General features: G+C 35.8%; 1 protein-coding gene across 6 annotated transcripts in view; it reads left to right on the top strand.

The window, feature by feature from the left end:
* The window catches only part of LAMA2 (laminin subunit alpha 2), a 390,777-nt gene that overhangs the window by 215,293 nt on the left and 161,548 nt on the right, over positions 1-13,936 (top strand). For all 6 annotated transcript variants that reach the window (XM_035321576.1, XM_035321577.1, XM_035321575.1 and 3 more), the window contains exons 13-16: positions 2,325-2,426; positions 2,983-3,194; positions 9,516-9,627; positions 13,617-13,730. In XM_035321576.1, the coding sequence (XP_035177467.1) occupies positions 2,325-2,426; positions 2,983-3,194; positions 9,516-9,627; positions 13,617-13,730 (540 nt within the window). The remainder of the gene's footprint in view (positions 1-2,324; positions 2,427-2,982; positions 3,195-9,515; positions 9,628-13,616; positions 13,731-13,936) is intronic.

The following is a 13,936-nucleotide window of genomic DNA, read 5'->3' as shown; positions in this document are numbered from 1 at the left end:
AGAATCAATTAAGTTGGAGAAGACCTCAAGGATCATCTAGTCCAACTTTTAACCCAGCACTGCCAAGTCCACTATTAAACCATGTCACTGGGCACCACATCTACACATTTTTTGAATACTTCCAGATGGCAACTCAACCACTTCCCTGGGCAACCTCACAACCATTTCAGAGAAGAATTTTTTCCTAATATCCAACCTAAACCTCCCATGGCGCAACTTAAGGCCATTTCCTCTTGTCTTTTCACTTGGTGCTTGGGACGAGAGACTAACACCCACCCTGCTATAGCTTCCTTTAAGGTAATTGTAGACAGCGATAAGGTCTCCCCTGAGCCTCCTTTTCTCTAGGCTAAACAATCTCAGCTCCCTCAGTCACTCCTCATAAGACTTGTGTTCCAGGCCCTTCACCAGCTTTGTTGACCTTCTTTGGACAAACTTGTATTTCAAATACACCGAGGAAGGAAATGACCCTTATAAACAGAAGGCAGTGTTTTCTGCTTTGTGTAAGTTATTTTGTTTTTGTTGTTGTTGTTTTTAATCAACCTTGGTATTGTGCATTACATAAGGTAAATATATGTTCTGAACTACCAGAAACTCTCTTGTTTAAGTGCCATTTTGTGACCTTGACTTTACTGTATGATCCTATTTGTGATATGCAAATCCTGTCAGTTGAAGCTGTGAAATTCAGACTGCTATGGCTAGCAGAGACCTCAAGAGGCTTCCAGTCATATTCCAGCTACTAGGTGTCATACCTAGAGTACCTCTGACACATTTGTGAAAAGCCATTTTATTTTTCCATTCTTTTACATTCTGGTATATTGTTTTCCTCTACTTTCTTAGCTTTCTCTTTTCCAGACTAGTCAAACACCTTTCATCTAGCATTTCCTATTGGTCATATTTTCTAAGTCCTTGCTTTCTCTAAACTATTGCCTATTTGTCTACCCCTTTCTAGCAGTTTTTGCCCAATGTTTATACTGTTGACTGTTTTCTGTCTGCATTTATTATAAAGCACAGTTTCTCCTCTCTTCTCCTCTGCTTAGTCCTAAAGGGTTTGGATATTATGCAGATAAACATCCCGCTTTTGGATTATGAATTAGAGTGAATTTTCTGATTTTAAGCCAGTTTTACAGCCTCAGATGCAGTTCATGGATTTCTCTGCCTTAATGTAAAATTCAAAATTAGTTGATTTCCATTCCTTAAATACTGGGACATATTTTTTTTTTCTCCTTAAATTAGAAATATCACAATATAACACATTACTAAGTTGATGACTTTCACTGCTTTCTGTTACTGTGTGCCAGCCATCTAGTATGATGAACAAGAGACAGCACAGTATGTCCTTGGAAATAATCAGATTATTCTCTTCACAGAAGCCTCATGAGTTTGCTTTGTGGTAGCAGTATGCCCTGGAAGGGCAGAAGGATCCCTGTGATTTTAATAGTATCTGAGAGGAGGCTGACATTGCACTGAAGTATGAGGCAGATGCACTTAAAAAGCAAAACATAGTTCTTGCAACCTCTGATTTACTTATACTGTTTCCAAACAATAAACAAAAAAGCCTGGTTTTGTACTGAACACTGTCATTCCAGTCTGCAGTTTTTGATTTGCATCCTAAAACTGATTTACATTTTTAAATTTTTCATGTGAAAGCTATATTGTCAAAGCTATAGTGGCCTGGCTTTTGGTGTTAAAGGAGCATAGGAAAAAAATACTGGTATGACTTGAAATAGTCTGGTTAATGGCCTCTTGCTCTGAAAGCTGAATCAAACTGAAAGGAAGGACTGGAACATTCTTTTTAAGTAAATTTATCTGACTCCATCAGGGAAAATTCTTACTTTCTTTTAGGTTGCAGTTCATTCTAAGAAAAGCATCACCCATCTTTTTTCTTTTTTGGTAGTTTACCCCATCAACAATATTGAAGTTATTGAATCCTTTAAAGGTTGCTCAGGTTGCTGATGTAGTGCCTCAGCCTAAATGAGAACCATATAGCTGAATTGCACCGAAAACCTAATGTCAGTATCAAGTGGAAATTTGCATAGATTTTAGGGTTGTTTCTGATTACTTTGTTAGTCTGTGTGTCTGGGAAATTTACAGCGTTCAGTAGGCACAGAAGAAAACTGACTGAGCATGATTTCTAGACACTTGAACAAGAACAGAATGTTCCATAGGACTGTAATCCCCAGGTATCTGCATACGGTGTTGCAACACTAAATGTCTATGTCCTGGAAATGCTGTCACTGGAGGAAATTGCCCCTGAATGGTTAAAACCTTTTAAAATTTACTTAATTACATTTTTCCTGTCTTTTTTATTTTTTTTTTCTCCACAGGTAACAGCTGCTGGAGGACTTCTGAAATTTACAGTCTCCTATGACTTCACAAAACAAGAAGAGAGAGCTCAGTTGATGGTCCAATCTGATGTCATCATAGAGGTAAAGTGATTGTATTTTCTGCCACAAAATAAATAAATAAATAAATAAATAGAAATATTAAGAAAGAAAGAAAGAAAGAAAGAAAGAAAGAAAGAAAGAAAGAAAGAAGGAAAGAAAGAAAGAAATTTGCCTGCATCTTCAGATGTTCAGTGTGAAGCCTGGTTGAGAACACAAAACTGTAGGGTGCATGTATCTTCAACTAATTTTTAGTATCAGAAAATCATCATGGTTAAGAGAACTAAAATCTCCTAAAGGACCATCAAACAATATTGCAATAGATAATAAAACAATATTCTTTGTGGTTGGCTGAGTTCATCCTTTACTGTTCTTTCAGCACACCTGTTCTGTGCTGCTCAGGGTTGTATGAATTTGCATTGACTTTCTACTTTATCAGGCAAGCCCATTTCAGTTTATGAAAGATGAATATTATTCCCGATATTTATTATTCTTTTAAAATATATTATTTGATAAATCCTGTGCCCCAGCTGGCTGCAGTAATAGAGATTTTTTTCTAACATTTTTTTCGTATGTAAATTTCTCTCATGGCTCTGTCTAGGGACGTGACTTGAGAATCAGCACTCCAAAAGAGGGGATTCACCTGCAGCCTTCTGAAGTGCACACTGAAGAAATTGTGCTGAAACCAGAATCTTTCTTTGTGCATGGCACTGATGTGCCAGTCAACAGGAGGGAGTTCATGACTATCCTTGCAAACGTAAAGAGGATCCTCATAAGAGCCACATACAGCTATGGGATGAATGCCATCTACAGGTAAATGTGGGAAACGTGTCAATTTGTTAAGGCATCTTCTCAAAATACTAGTCTCTCTTCAGAGAACCAAGTTGATGTAATTTAAAACAGCCTTTAATTTATTATCATGAAATTAATAACATTTATTTACATGTTCACGCAGATAGTATTTTTTTTCATTCGGATAGGGAGGAGGCGAGGAAGCAACAGGAAGAATAAGCCTTGCAAGAGAATAAAATCAGATGGACTCTTAAGACATGAATGACAGACAGTTCCATAAATACGATTATTTTGTGAAAACTGTAATTCCCATATATATGGTAAATTATGTAAGGCACTGATGACATGTTCAGTTAAGAAATGATATATCGCTTATATTTTGTTTTCCCCTTTTAATGAATATACAGTGCCACATTAACAGTGAACCAGGGAATATTCCAAGTCTCTAAACTGATAAAACAGCTAGAGGGGAGTTTTCTCCTTTTTATCGAGTACCACACACAGAACTGGCTAATCCTGAAGTCTTTCCCTTGGTTTATGTCAGATTGCTGCTTGGACTGCTTAGAGCCATGACTTCATATGAACTCTTCTGAGCCTTTTGATAAAATGAAAGATGTTATATGAGATGACAGTTCTATCTTAGTGGCTGCAGCATGGTTGAACCTATAAAGCTCATATTACATTTAAAATTCTCACAAGTGCACAAGCAAATTCTCCAGGTAGACTAAAAGACAGCCTCTGTCATGATACTGTGTAATTGCACTCTTGTCTATATATTAATAGCTAAGAGGCAATAAATAATGCTTGAATGGTTGTGGGTGTTTTTTTGTTGTTGTTGGGTTTTCACTTATTTATTTATTCATTTGTTATGTGCAACAGAATTGATTACATAGTGGCTTTCTACTCACAAGTCATGAAACCTGATGTTCTCTAATATAGACATCACTTGTTCCAGTGGTGTGAGCCAATTTGGAATGGAGGGAGTTCATAGCACTTTAGTGATTATTTGTTGAAAGTATACATACCATTTTTGCTACTGTGAAATTTCTTAAGCAATCCAACAATCATTTGAATACTTAGGTAATTAAAATACATCCTAAATTGAAAGACAGTTTTTCTTAACAGCACACATTTTTCTGATTTGAACTTTGTCAGTATATATTTTTTTCACTGAAAAAAGAATATGTTTCTTCGAATCTCTTTCTCTTTCCATGGTTTATTATTATGCATTACATCTCTGTAAATAAATTTGTGAATCATGGGTATCTTGAATTTGAGCCAAACTGATTCCTGATTTGCTCATTTGGTCATCAGCCCAAACTCTTGCAATCCCTTGTATCCATATTGCAGAACTTTCCCACCCTGGTGTTCAAGGACAGTCAAACAGGTTCATACTCAGCATTTGGAATGTGTTATAAGTAGCCTTCCAAAAGCATGTCTTGGAAATATTATTCATATAATGAGCTCCAGGACTTACATATAATTTATGCTTTGCAGGTTAGCTGCCACCATCTTCTAGATGTAGTGACATTACAGTTAGGAATGCTGGTCCCTTAAAGACAATGATTTAAAAAGGGGTTGGAGAAAGTACTGAAGTAATTTTGAGGAGTACCTTGTTTATTAGAAGTGGTTTTACATTATTGATAATTTCTAACAGTCTGATTTTTTTTATCAGAGAAGAATGCAATGGTAACTGAATTACATGGTTACCATCAGCATAACTAGAAGATTCTGAAAACAGTTTGCTCTAAAATAAACACATTTTATTGATTGCTGTCAGGGTGTGCTCATTGCAGTTAAATGGGACAAAAAAAATGAAATTCTAGTCACAGTGAAATGAATTGGATTTTTCATCTTTGATTTCACTGGAGGAATCCAATCAGGTTGGGATTTACTGGCTTGAGTTAAATCCTCTCAGAACAGTGCATGCTCTAAGTCACATAATATAGCAGCAACAGCACCTACTGTCATCCAGCCTAATTTATGACTTGTTTTTGTAGGCATATTGCTGATCTTCAGGGTATGTCCCAGCACTGATTTCTTTATTGTCTGTTTGATTTTAACTCATGATAAAACATACTAAGCAAAAAGATATGCTGATAACTCTAAAATCATGAGAAACAACTGTTTTCTCACTGTTCTGTCCCCTTAGTACTGCAGGGTTTAGGATTACTGTCCATACTCTATGAAGAGAGTCATTATTTGTGATATTTTAGGCTCATTAATGACTACTGTTAACGGGCTTCAAAGGAAACATTTTTGCCACCAAAGAAACAAGGTAGAATTAAACTTCAGTAGATAAGATGATATGAAAGGTTTTTTTCCTTTTTTATTTTTTATTTTTTAAACAGCTATGTCTGGTGGACAGATGGATATTCCTCTGAGAGAATAAAGAGGGTCTGGCAGAGATACAGAACTATTACAGGGTTATTAGATCCTTCAGGGATGACAATTTCTTCCTCAAATCATCAGCAGAACTATGCAATGTACTAATTTGAGATTGCTTTATTTAGCAACCTGTTCATTTACATACTGAAAGTTTTCAAAATGTATAATGAAGCATCCATATATTTGTAAGGATTTCCAAGGGTGTTGTTATAATCTGTACTTAGAATAAGTACTGCTGTTATAATTCTGTACCAGAATGGAGGCACTGTAAAACTAAGCAACTTTCTTGCAGTTCTGTAGGAAGAAACCTGAGAATTCAATGGAGTTTTCTCAAGTTAGCAAGAGCTTTAACTTAAAGATTATCCTTTTCCTCCTTGTTTAGTTTAACACACTAAAAACATTAGCTAAATAGTAGCGTTTTCAAATAGTTATTAAACAACATTAGTGCAGTAGTGGTGAGTTAGACTTCAACATGTTTAGAGAACATTTTGTGGGTCATTTTAAGCTTATAATGTTGTTATAATTCTATGGCATAATTAGGCGACTTCCTCAAATGGGCAGGCTTTCATTTAGATGATTAAGTAGGATAAAAAATGTGAACACAGAAATGTAGCAATCAATTTGAAAGTGACTACAGTTTCTGGGTTTAAATTATGAAATCCTGCTCAAACTTGACAGATCTTCCAAACTGTTGCTATTGAGTCCATCTGTGGTAGAAGCAACAGGCCAGGAAAAGACAGATCTCTTGTATTGTGTTGTTTAATGTAATATTGTTAGTTTGTGCTTCAAAGAAACTTAGTAGCACTGCTTCTTTAGGTTTAATGTGCAAAGTGGCCAATAATGTTAAATATTGTAGATGCTCTGATGGCCATGGGGAATTGTGGTAGAAGTGGTCCTAAAGACAATGGGTTGTTTGCAGCTGTGTGTAGAATTGGTACTAGATGCAAGCAGGAAGGGGGAAGGAAAGGCAGAGGGTTTACCTTCATATACAGAATTGTCTTCAAGACAAATGAGCAATGATTGGGTCAGTACTTCATGTGTCTTATGTAGCTAATGTGATTCAGATGCCTGGCATAGCAGACAGTAAACTATGCTGATACCGCCTGAAACGTCCCCTTCCCTTTTAATCTTGTTTGTTTTTAGAAGTCAACAGTTGCCTGCTGACAGTAACAGTCAGCTTAAATATTTGGTCTTGATGTCAAATCTCAAATTGTTCATGCATCTCCAGGATCTAGTGCCCCATTACTGCCAGCATTATGTATTTTAATGAATGCAGAATGGCATCGAGGAATCGAAATTGCAACATCAAAATGGGAGAAAAAAAATCACTGCAGCTTTCTTCAATGAGTAACTGTTAATGCTAAAAGCTGTTGAACACATTAAAATCCCATTTAGTGAATAGCAGAACCTAATGAAAATTGGAACAATTCAGTGAATACAAATGTGGGATAATACTGGTTGGATTGTTTGTGTGTGTAAATGCTTCTCTTTGTTCCAAGATCCGTTACTTAGTGCTGAGAGGGACTAGTAGGTGTAGTTCAAAGGATAGGTAGAACTTGGCCTTTTACTGGCTTCATTTACAGATTTTTCTCCTTAAATTATTATTTTTTTTTTCATTTTTTTTTCTTTTAAAACCATCACCATTTATATCTAATATCCTAGAGATGTGTTAACCTATTGTAAGGAAAGTTCAACAGAACAATTGAAAAATAAGCCATGCAGCAGTGGAGCAAAGGGGAAATACTGAAAGGTAAGCGAGATCTTACTGAAGACCTGGATAGGAACAGGCATTATCCTCTCAAAATAGTTTCAAGAACCTTTTACAGAGGTTCTAGTATTAACAGATTAGATTCAAGTTTCTAACTGCCCAGTCTTCAATGGTAGTCTCTCCAAAGCCCAGTCGTATGCACAGTCATGGCAACATTTCTGTTTTTCTGAAGCTACTGTCCTAATTTCAAAGTCTTACTTTTTTTTTTTTTTTTCCCTCATGTATTTTCATGTCTGTCTTATTGACAGTAGGCATAAAACTGAGTAGGGAGATACCGTGTCTTAACCTTTCTTGCCCCCACTATAGTAACAACGAAATATATTTATTGGATGTTTTCTTAGCTAAGGTTATTCAGCTTTTTTTGGCAGCCAAACAAGGCCTTAGTATGGAGAAAAATAGTTTGTTTTACATTTTTCAAAGAAAATGGATTATTTTTTAACAAAATGCATGTCATAATAGAAAGGTATTTTCTGCAGAAAGAGACTTCAGAAGAAGCTTTTCAGGAAGCTGTAGTAATCAAACATTCCATTAAGATTGGTGAGTGAAAATATCAAATGATTGTCATAATCCCCTAATGTTCCTTCTGAATTCTTATAAGAATTAAATATTCAAATCCTGATTTGTTTCCTCAGATGTTGAGTTAGTTGAGATAAACTACATCCGGCTTGCATATTACAGTATCACAGAATGTCTGAGATTTGAAGAGACCTCTGGAGATATCTGGTCCAATCCCACTGCATAGCAGGATCACCCAGAGCACGTTGCGCAAGATGGCATCCAGGCAGGTTTTGAATATCTCCAGAGAAGCAGACTCCACAACCTCTCTGGGCAACCTGTGCCAGTGCTCTGTCACCCTCTCAGTAAATAAATGTTTCCTCATATTCAGCTGGAACTTCCGTGCTTCAGTTTGTGCCTGCTGTCTCTTGTACTGTTGCTGGGCACCACTGGAAAGAGTCTGGCCCCATCCTTCTGACACCCTCCTTTCAGATATTTACACACATTGATGAGATCCCCTCTAAGCCTTCTCCCATCTAGGCTGAACAGGCCCAGCTCTCTCAGCCTCTTCTCGTGTGACAGATGCTCCTATCCCCTCATCATCTTAGTAGCCCTCCACTGGACTCGCTCCAGTAGATCCATGTCCCTCTTGTACTGGGAAGCCCAGAACTGGACACAATACTCCAGGTGTGGGCAGAGGGGGAGGATCACCTCCCTTAACCTGCTGGCAACACTCTTCCAAATGCACCCTAGGATACCGTTGGCCTTCTTGGCCACAAGGGCACATTGCTGGCTCATAGCTCACTCATTGCTGACTCATATTACCTGTAAGCTTATATATATATATATATTTGTCTCTCATAATACTTCAAATTTTGTTTCATGTTTACTTTTTGTCTAAACAAGGGGAGAGAATTCTAGCATTTCTTTCTTAGAGCAAGATTATTTTTTTTTTTTAACTTGTTGGCTTGCTTTTCCCATCTTCCATTCCCTAAAGTTATATAATGGAAGTTACTAGTTTTAGGACTAATTGCTACTACCATAAATACTGGTGACATCCTTGTTAGGCTATAAAAATTTGAAGACAAATAATTTTCCTTTTTGTCTTTTGATTCTCGATGGTGCATTGAGCACAAATATTTCCATCTGTCCCTTCTCTGTCATTGGGAAAACTAATATATATGGTAGGTTTTCTTCTATGTACATAACACTTAGACCCTTATGGACAGTGCTGAAATCTTTTTTACAGAGGTCAGCTCTCCAGAATAAAAATATCTGATAACCAAAGATAAGTAATGTAATATTTTAGAAAGCGGGAGTAGTGGTTTATAAATTTTGAACACATTGCTTGGTGTCAAGTTCTCTCTATATACAGCTGTAATGCAAGTTGGAACATGCGGCTTGCTGGACAGGAATAGCCTTCCTTCTCCTGATACAGTGCTGTGATAAATTTTTATCTATTTTTATCAATGTATGTCTGACCATAGTCTCCCTCACATGATGGACAAAAATAGTAACAAGCCTACAGACACAGTTCAGGAAGAAATAGATGACTATGAAAACCTCCTTATTTTTAAACAGAAAAAAAAAGCAAGCAAGCTAAACAATGTCAGTATACACTGTTGCATCCACCTACATATATATTTCTGCCTAATTCTCTGTGTTAACAGTTTAATTTCTGTTACATCCAGACTAGATGGTGTTAGCATTGAAGCTGCTGACCACTCTTCAGCTGGGAGAAAGGTGGCATCTGCAGTGGAGTTATGTGACTGTCCCCCAGGGTATGATGGTACCTCATGTGAGGTGAGTATCATGATGCAGACTAGATCAATTGTGTTAAACTGTGATAATTATAACCAACCAGTATCGCTGTGTTGGTAGAAAGTAATAAGAGAACTGTCCATTCCTGTTATAAATTCGGTATAGCTTGTCTAGTTACCTTTATTTCTAGGTAGTAGTTCATTACATTTGATAATATTTGGAATCTGGAGTTTTACACCTCTGCGGTTATGAAAAGAAGATATTTCTCATAACAAAAGGAAATGTGAACAGTATTCTCATTTCAGCGAATTCAGCTGAATCAATTGGACTTCTCCTAAAATTAGGAGAATGGCAGTTATGCATCCTGTGCACAACAAAGTTGGAACAAATTACCTGAGCTAATGCAGTTGAGTTTCCTCATTTTTTTATTTTTTCTTTTTCCTGGGACTTTGGAGTCTTTGAGGATTATGTGTGTGTTCCCGTGAGGATTGTTTCCCTTTAGTTTGGTCCCATTACAGATAATAACATATAGACATACTCAGAAAATGCACACTTTCCCACAGATTCATTAGCTGGCACACAATATGTTCATACAAGTACACATAAGATTAACTATCTCATATGTGAATAGCTTGGGTAATCTTCTGCCTTTGAGGAAATAGCTTCAAACACCAAGATGTTCTGCTTCACAAAACTACAAACGGTATGCCATTTACACAGGCACTCTAGGCATTTGCTTGTCAACTCTCTTTTTCTTTAAAATCTTCAATGCTTATATGTGATATTTAGGGCCTAGAGTGTAGTTTCATGCCAAATGCCTTTGCTTCTTGCTGGGGCTAGATAAACTGATCTAGAAAGAAGACCGGAAGCAATTAATGGATATTCCTAGCACTTCCAAAGTGGTACAGACAGGACAAAAAAAAAAAAAAAAAAAAAAAAGAGAGAGAGAGAGAGAGAAATTGCCTACTGTGGCTGAGAAATCAATTTGAAGTCTCACCATTGTCTGTTTAGTTATTTGAGATAAAAAGCTGGACACAGTCATTGTGCTTCACACTTTTTTTTTTTTTTTTGGACTTGTCTGGACTTGTCACCTTAATTAAGACTTAGCTGTGATTTACAAGAAAACAAATGAAAGGCTCTGTCTGCAGTTGTTTCAGTATCTACTTTTGCTGTAGAAGCTGAAGGGCGTTGGTAGAATTCCTGACCTTGAAATTCTGAAAAATTGCTGAAAATTCTCTGAAAAAAAAAAAAAATGCTGAAATTCTCTGTCTGACATTGTGTTGGACTTGATGATCTTAAGATTTAGTTTTCCAAACTAATCGATTCTATGATTTTTTGATTTCATGCTAAGCCTTCTGTCCAATTCAAAGCAGTTCCTAAAATGCGATACATGTTTAAGATCATATACCCAAACAGAAAGAATATATGAAGATAGCTGCAAATCCAAAGTCTCTGCAGTGGTGATTATGGACACTTTAGTGCCTGCCCTGACTGCTTGCTATTGCAGACATATTGAACTAAACAAATTGTTTTCCCTACTTCCCTATGTTGGGTTTCCTCCCAAGAATGAAAACCAAAAAGATGTGATAGACTTTTGCCTAAGCACACTTACTGAATTTCAGAGCACTTTTGAACAGCTCAGAAATGCCATTTGACAAAGCTGTCCTATTTTAGGAGAGCAAGACAGTTAAAATTTTTCATTTCCATGCCTTTATTCACTGAATTAATTTCTCATGAGTCTTTTGTAGCTGAGGTTCAACATATATGTGGAACAGTTATGCTTGATAGATGAAAATGTGGAAATATTTTTGTGTTCTGAGTAGATGGCTTGATTATTATAACAAGGACAAGCCAAAAAAAAAAAAAAAAGCAAAGTTTTAGATTTGCAGGGAAACTAGCAGCTGAGAATATGCAATGATAAACTGAAGATGTGGGATGTTTAGAATACTGTATTTTATTTTTTTTTCTTCTGAACACTGTTGTCCCTTTCCACCACTTTGGTTCTTCCAGTTTCCGCCTAGCACAGTTTTATTTCTATTGATTTTATGCAGGTTTTCATTTTCGTCTTTTCTTCTAAAATGTAATGTATGTCTTTGTTTCCTGTGTTATAATATTGTGGTATCTGGCATAGTTGCTGCAGCACTAAAGACAACCATTATTTCCTTATTTTCTTGATATGAATGTTTTGGCATGATCAGTCTTCAAAAAACAACCAATACCCTTTAAAATATGCTCTTTTGTGATATTGTCCCATTGTACAATTTTTGAACTGATTTTCTATAAGATTCTGTTCAAATAAATTTGTTATGATTTTGCTAATACGTCTGAGAACTGTACACATAATTACATGAGCTTAGGTAAAGCAGATAAAATTTTAAATTTCAAATACCGCTGGAACTCATTTGTGGTATTTACTTTGTTCTACTCATGTGAATCTTCTGACCTTTATTTGTCAAAATCTTTATGTCTAATTGCTCCTCTTACTAGATTTATTCCCTTTCTATCAACTCTTTTACTTTCCCTATGGAAGAAATTTTGTTTAACTTGCACCACTATGATGGTCAGAATGGTTAGAACTTTCCTGACTTTTAAATGTGATGCCATTTCTTTTCTTAAGATCTCAATCTGTAAACTTTTATTTTAGGTCTGTTTTAAGCTTTTTTTGTTGTTGTTGACATTCCATGTCTAAGCCTTTTAGAATTAGAGACTTCTGGAGTCCTATCTGGTCCAATATTATGTTTATCTGTGCATGAGATCATTCTTTGCAGAATCACTCAAAAAGATTATGGTAGATTTATACAGAAACAAGGAGTTGCATCTCATGTCACAGAAGAAAAAAAACAGAGCATTTTCTGCTAACCTGTTTTCCTTTTATGGATTTTATAACTCTAAATTTTAATTTTTAGAATTTATGTTTTGCTAGGAATGCGACCAAGAATGAAAAAAAAAAGGGGGAGGGGGAACAAAAAGGAAAATAAAAGGAAAATATTCTTTTTAAAAGTCTTTTCAATTAATCTACAAATTACACATTTTGCAGTACTTAGAGGAAAATTGACATTGTCTTTATTTTAATAAATGAGAATCTCCTTGTTTTCTCTTGGAGAAAGTGGTGAAGGGGAAGGGATTTTCTTTATTAGCTGATACTTTCAGTATTCTATCACTGCAAAGCTACTTTCTCTAGTATTAACTAGGTGCTTCTGAAGGTCAACCCTATGTCATCCACTTTTTTTCCATTATGCAAAATCCTTGTATCACATGAGTAGTCTTTTTGAGGAAAAATAGTTTGCAAAAACTATAAAGCCATTTGTGACATATATAGTAAGGAAGACTGCTGCCTGACATCATATTATGAAATGGAATAGCTGAATTTTCACTGATAAATCACCATTGTATGATGTCACCTTTCCTAAGAAAAAACTATCCATGGATTTGATACTGATTTGAATTTAACATTAAAATAATAAATAAAAATAAAAATAAAGCACACCTTATTAAAGGAAAATGATTTTACTTTATATTTAAGAAACACAATTTTTAAATAAAAGGGTAGCTTTGTTTTTATTTCAGTGTAGCTTTTTATTAGACTCCAAACAGAAAGGACTAAATGGTGTTTTAATTGCTCTTTGCAGCTGAGCTGCTCAGATTTTTTTGTTGTTGTTTTGGGGTTTCTTTCCTCCTTCTCTCTCTTTCAATATTTTGCCTTCTGGCTTTTTTTTACGTCTGTACCTCTTGCTTTGATGCTGTCATATTTCAATTCTTCTTTGTCTCTGCTTTATTTTACCATTTCAGAAGAATAATCAAGTTAAGGTTTCCTCTAATCTCACACCTACAAATAATGCTAAGGTCAGTGCAAAGCCACAGCACCAGGAAGAACAGATTTCTAGAGAAATGTTGGTGTTCTTTTATTCATTTGACAAGCATATATTTTTGTGTGCATGTATCAAATACAAGTATATTTTACAAAATCCCATTGTTTTCTCCGTTCAAACAAGTTATTTAACTGTTTACCTAATGTGTTATCTCCCTTGCAGTATTGTTGGCCTCAACACAGGCGTGTGAATGGCACAATTTTTGGTGGAGTCTGTGCACCATGTACATGCTTTGGTCATGCAGAAATGTGTGATGAGATCACAGGGGAATGCCTGGTAAGTATCACTATAAGGGAAACCTAATGAACATGATCAACATAATTTCAGCATGGAAGTGCAGTTGAATTAGCCACCTCTGAGACCTGGAATAGTTGAGGAGAAAAATATAGAGATCTTAATGTTGAACTGTTGCTGAAGTTAAGGATCCCCTCATACCAAGATATGGTTTCTTCTACAATTAAACAAAATATAGTTTTTTATTT

This window comes from Oxyura jamaicensis, chromosome 3 (genome assembly GCF_011077185.1).
Source record: "Oxyura jamaicensis isolate SHBP4307 breed ruddy duck chromosome 3, BPBGC_Ojam_1.0, whole genome shotgun sequence".
Classification (NCBI taxonomy): Eukaryota; Metazoa; Chordata; class Aves; order Anseriformes; family Anatidae; genus Oxyura; species Oxyura jamaicensis.
The sequence above is the reverse complement of the archived record's forward strand: the minus strand, read 5'-3'. Positions and strand labels throughout refer to the sequence as shown.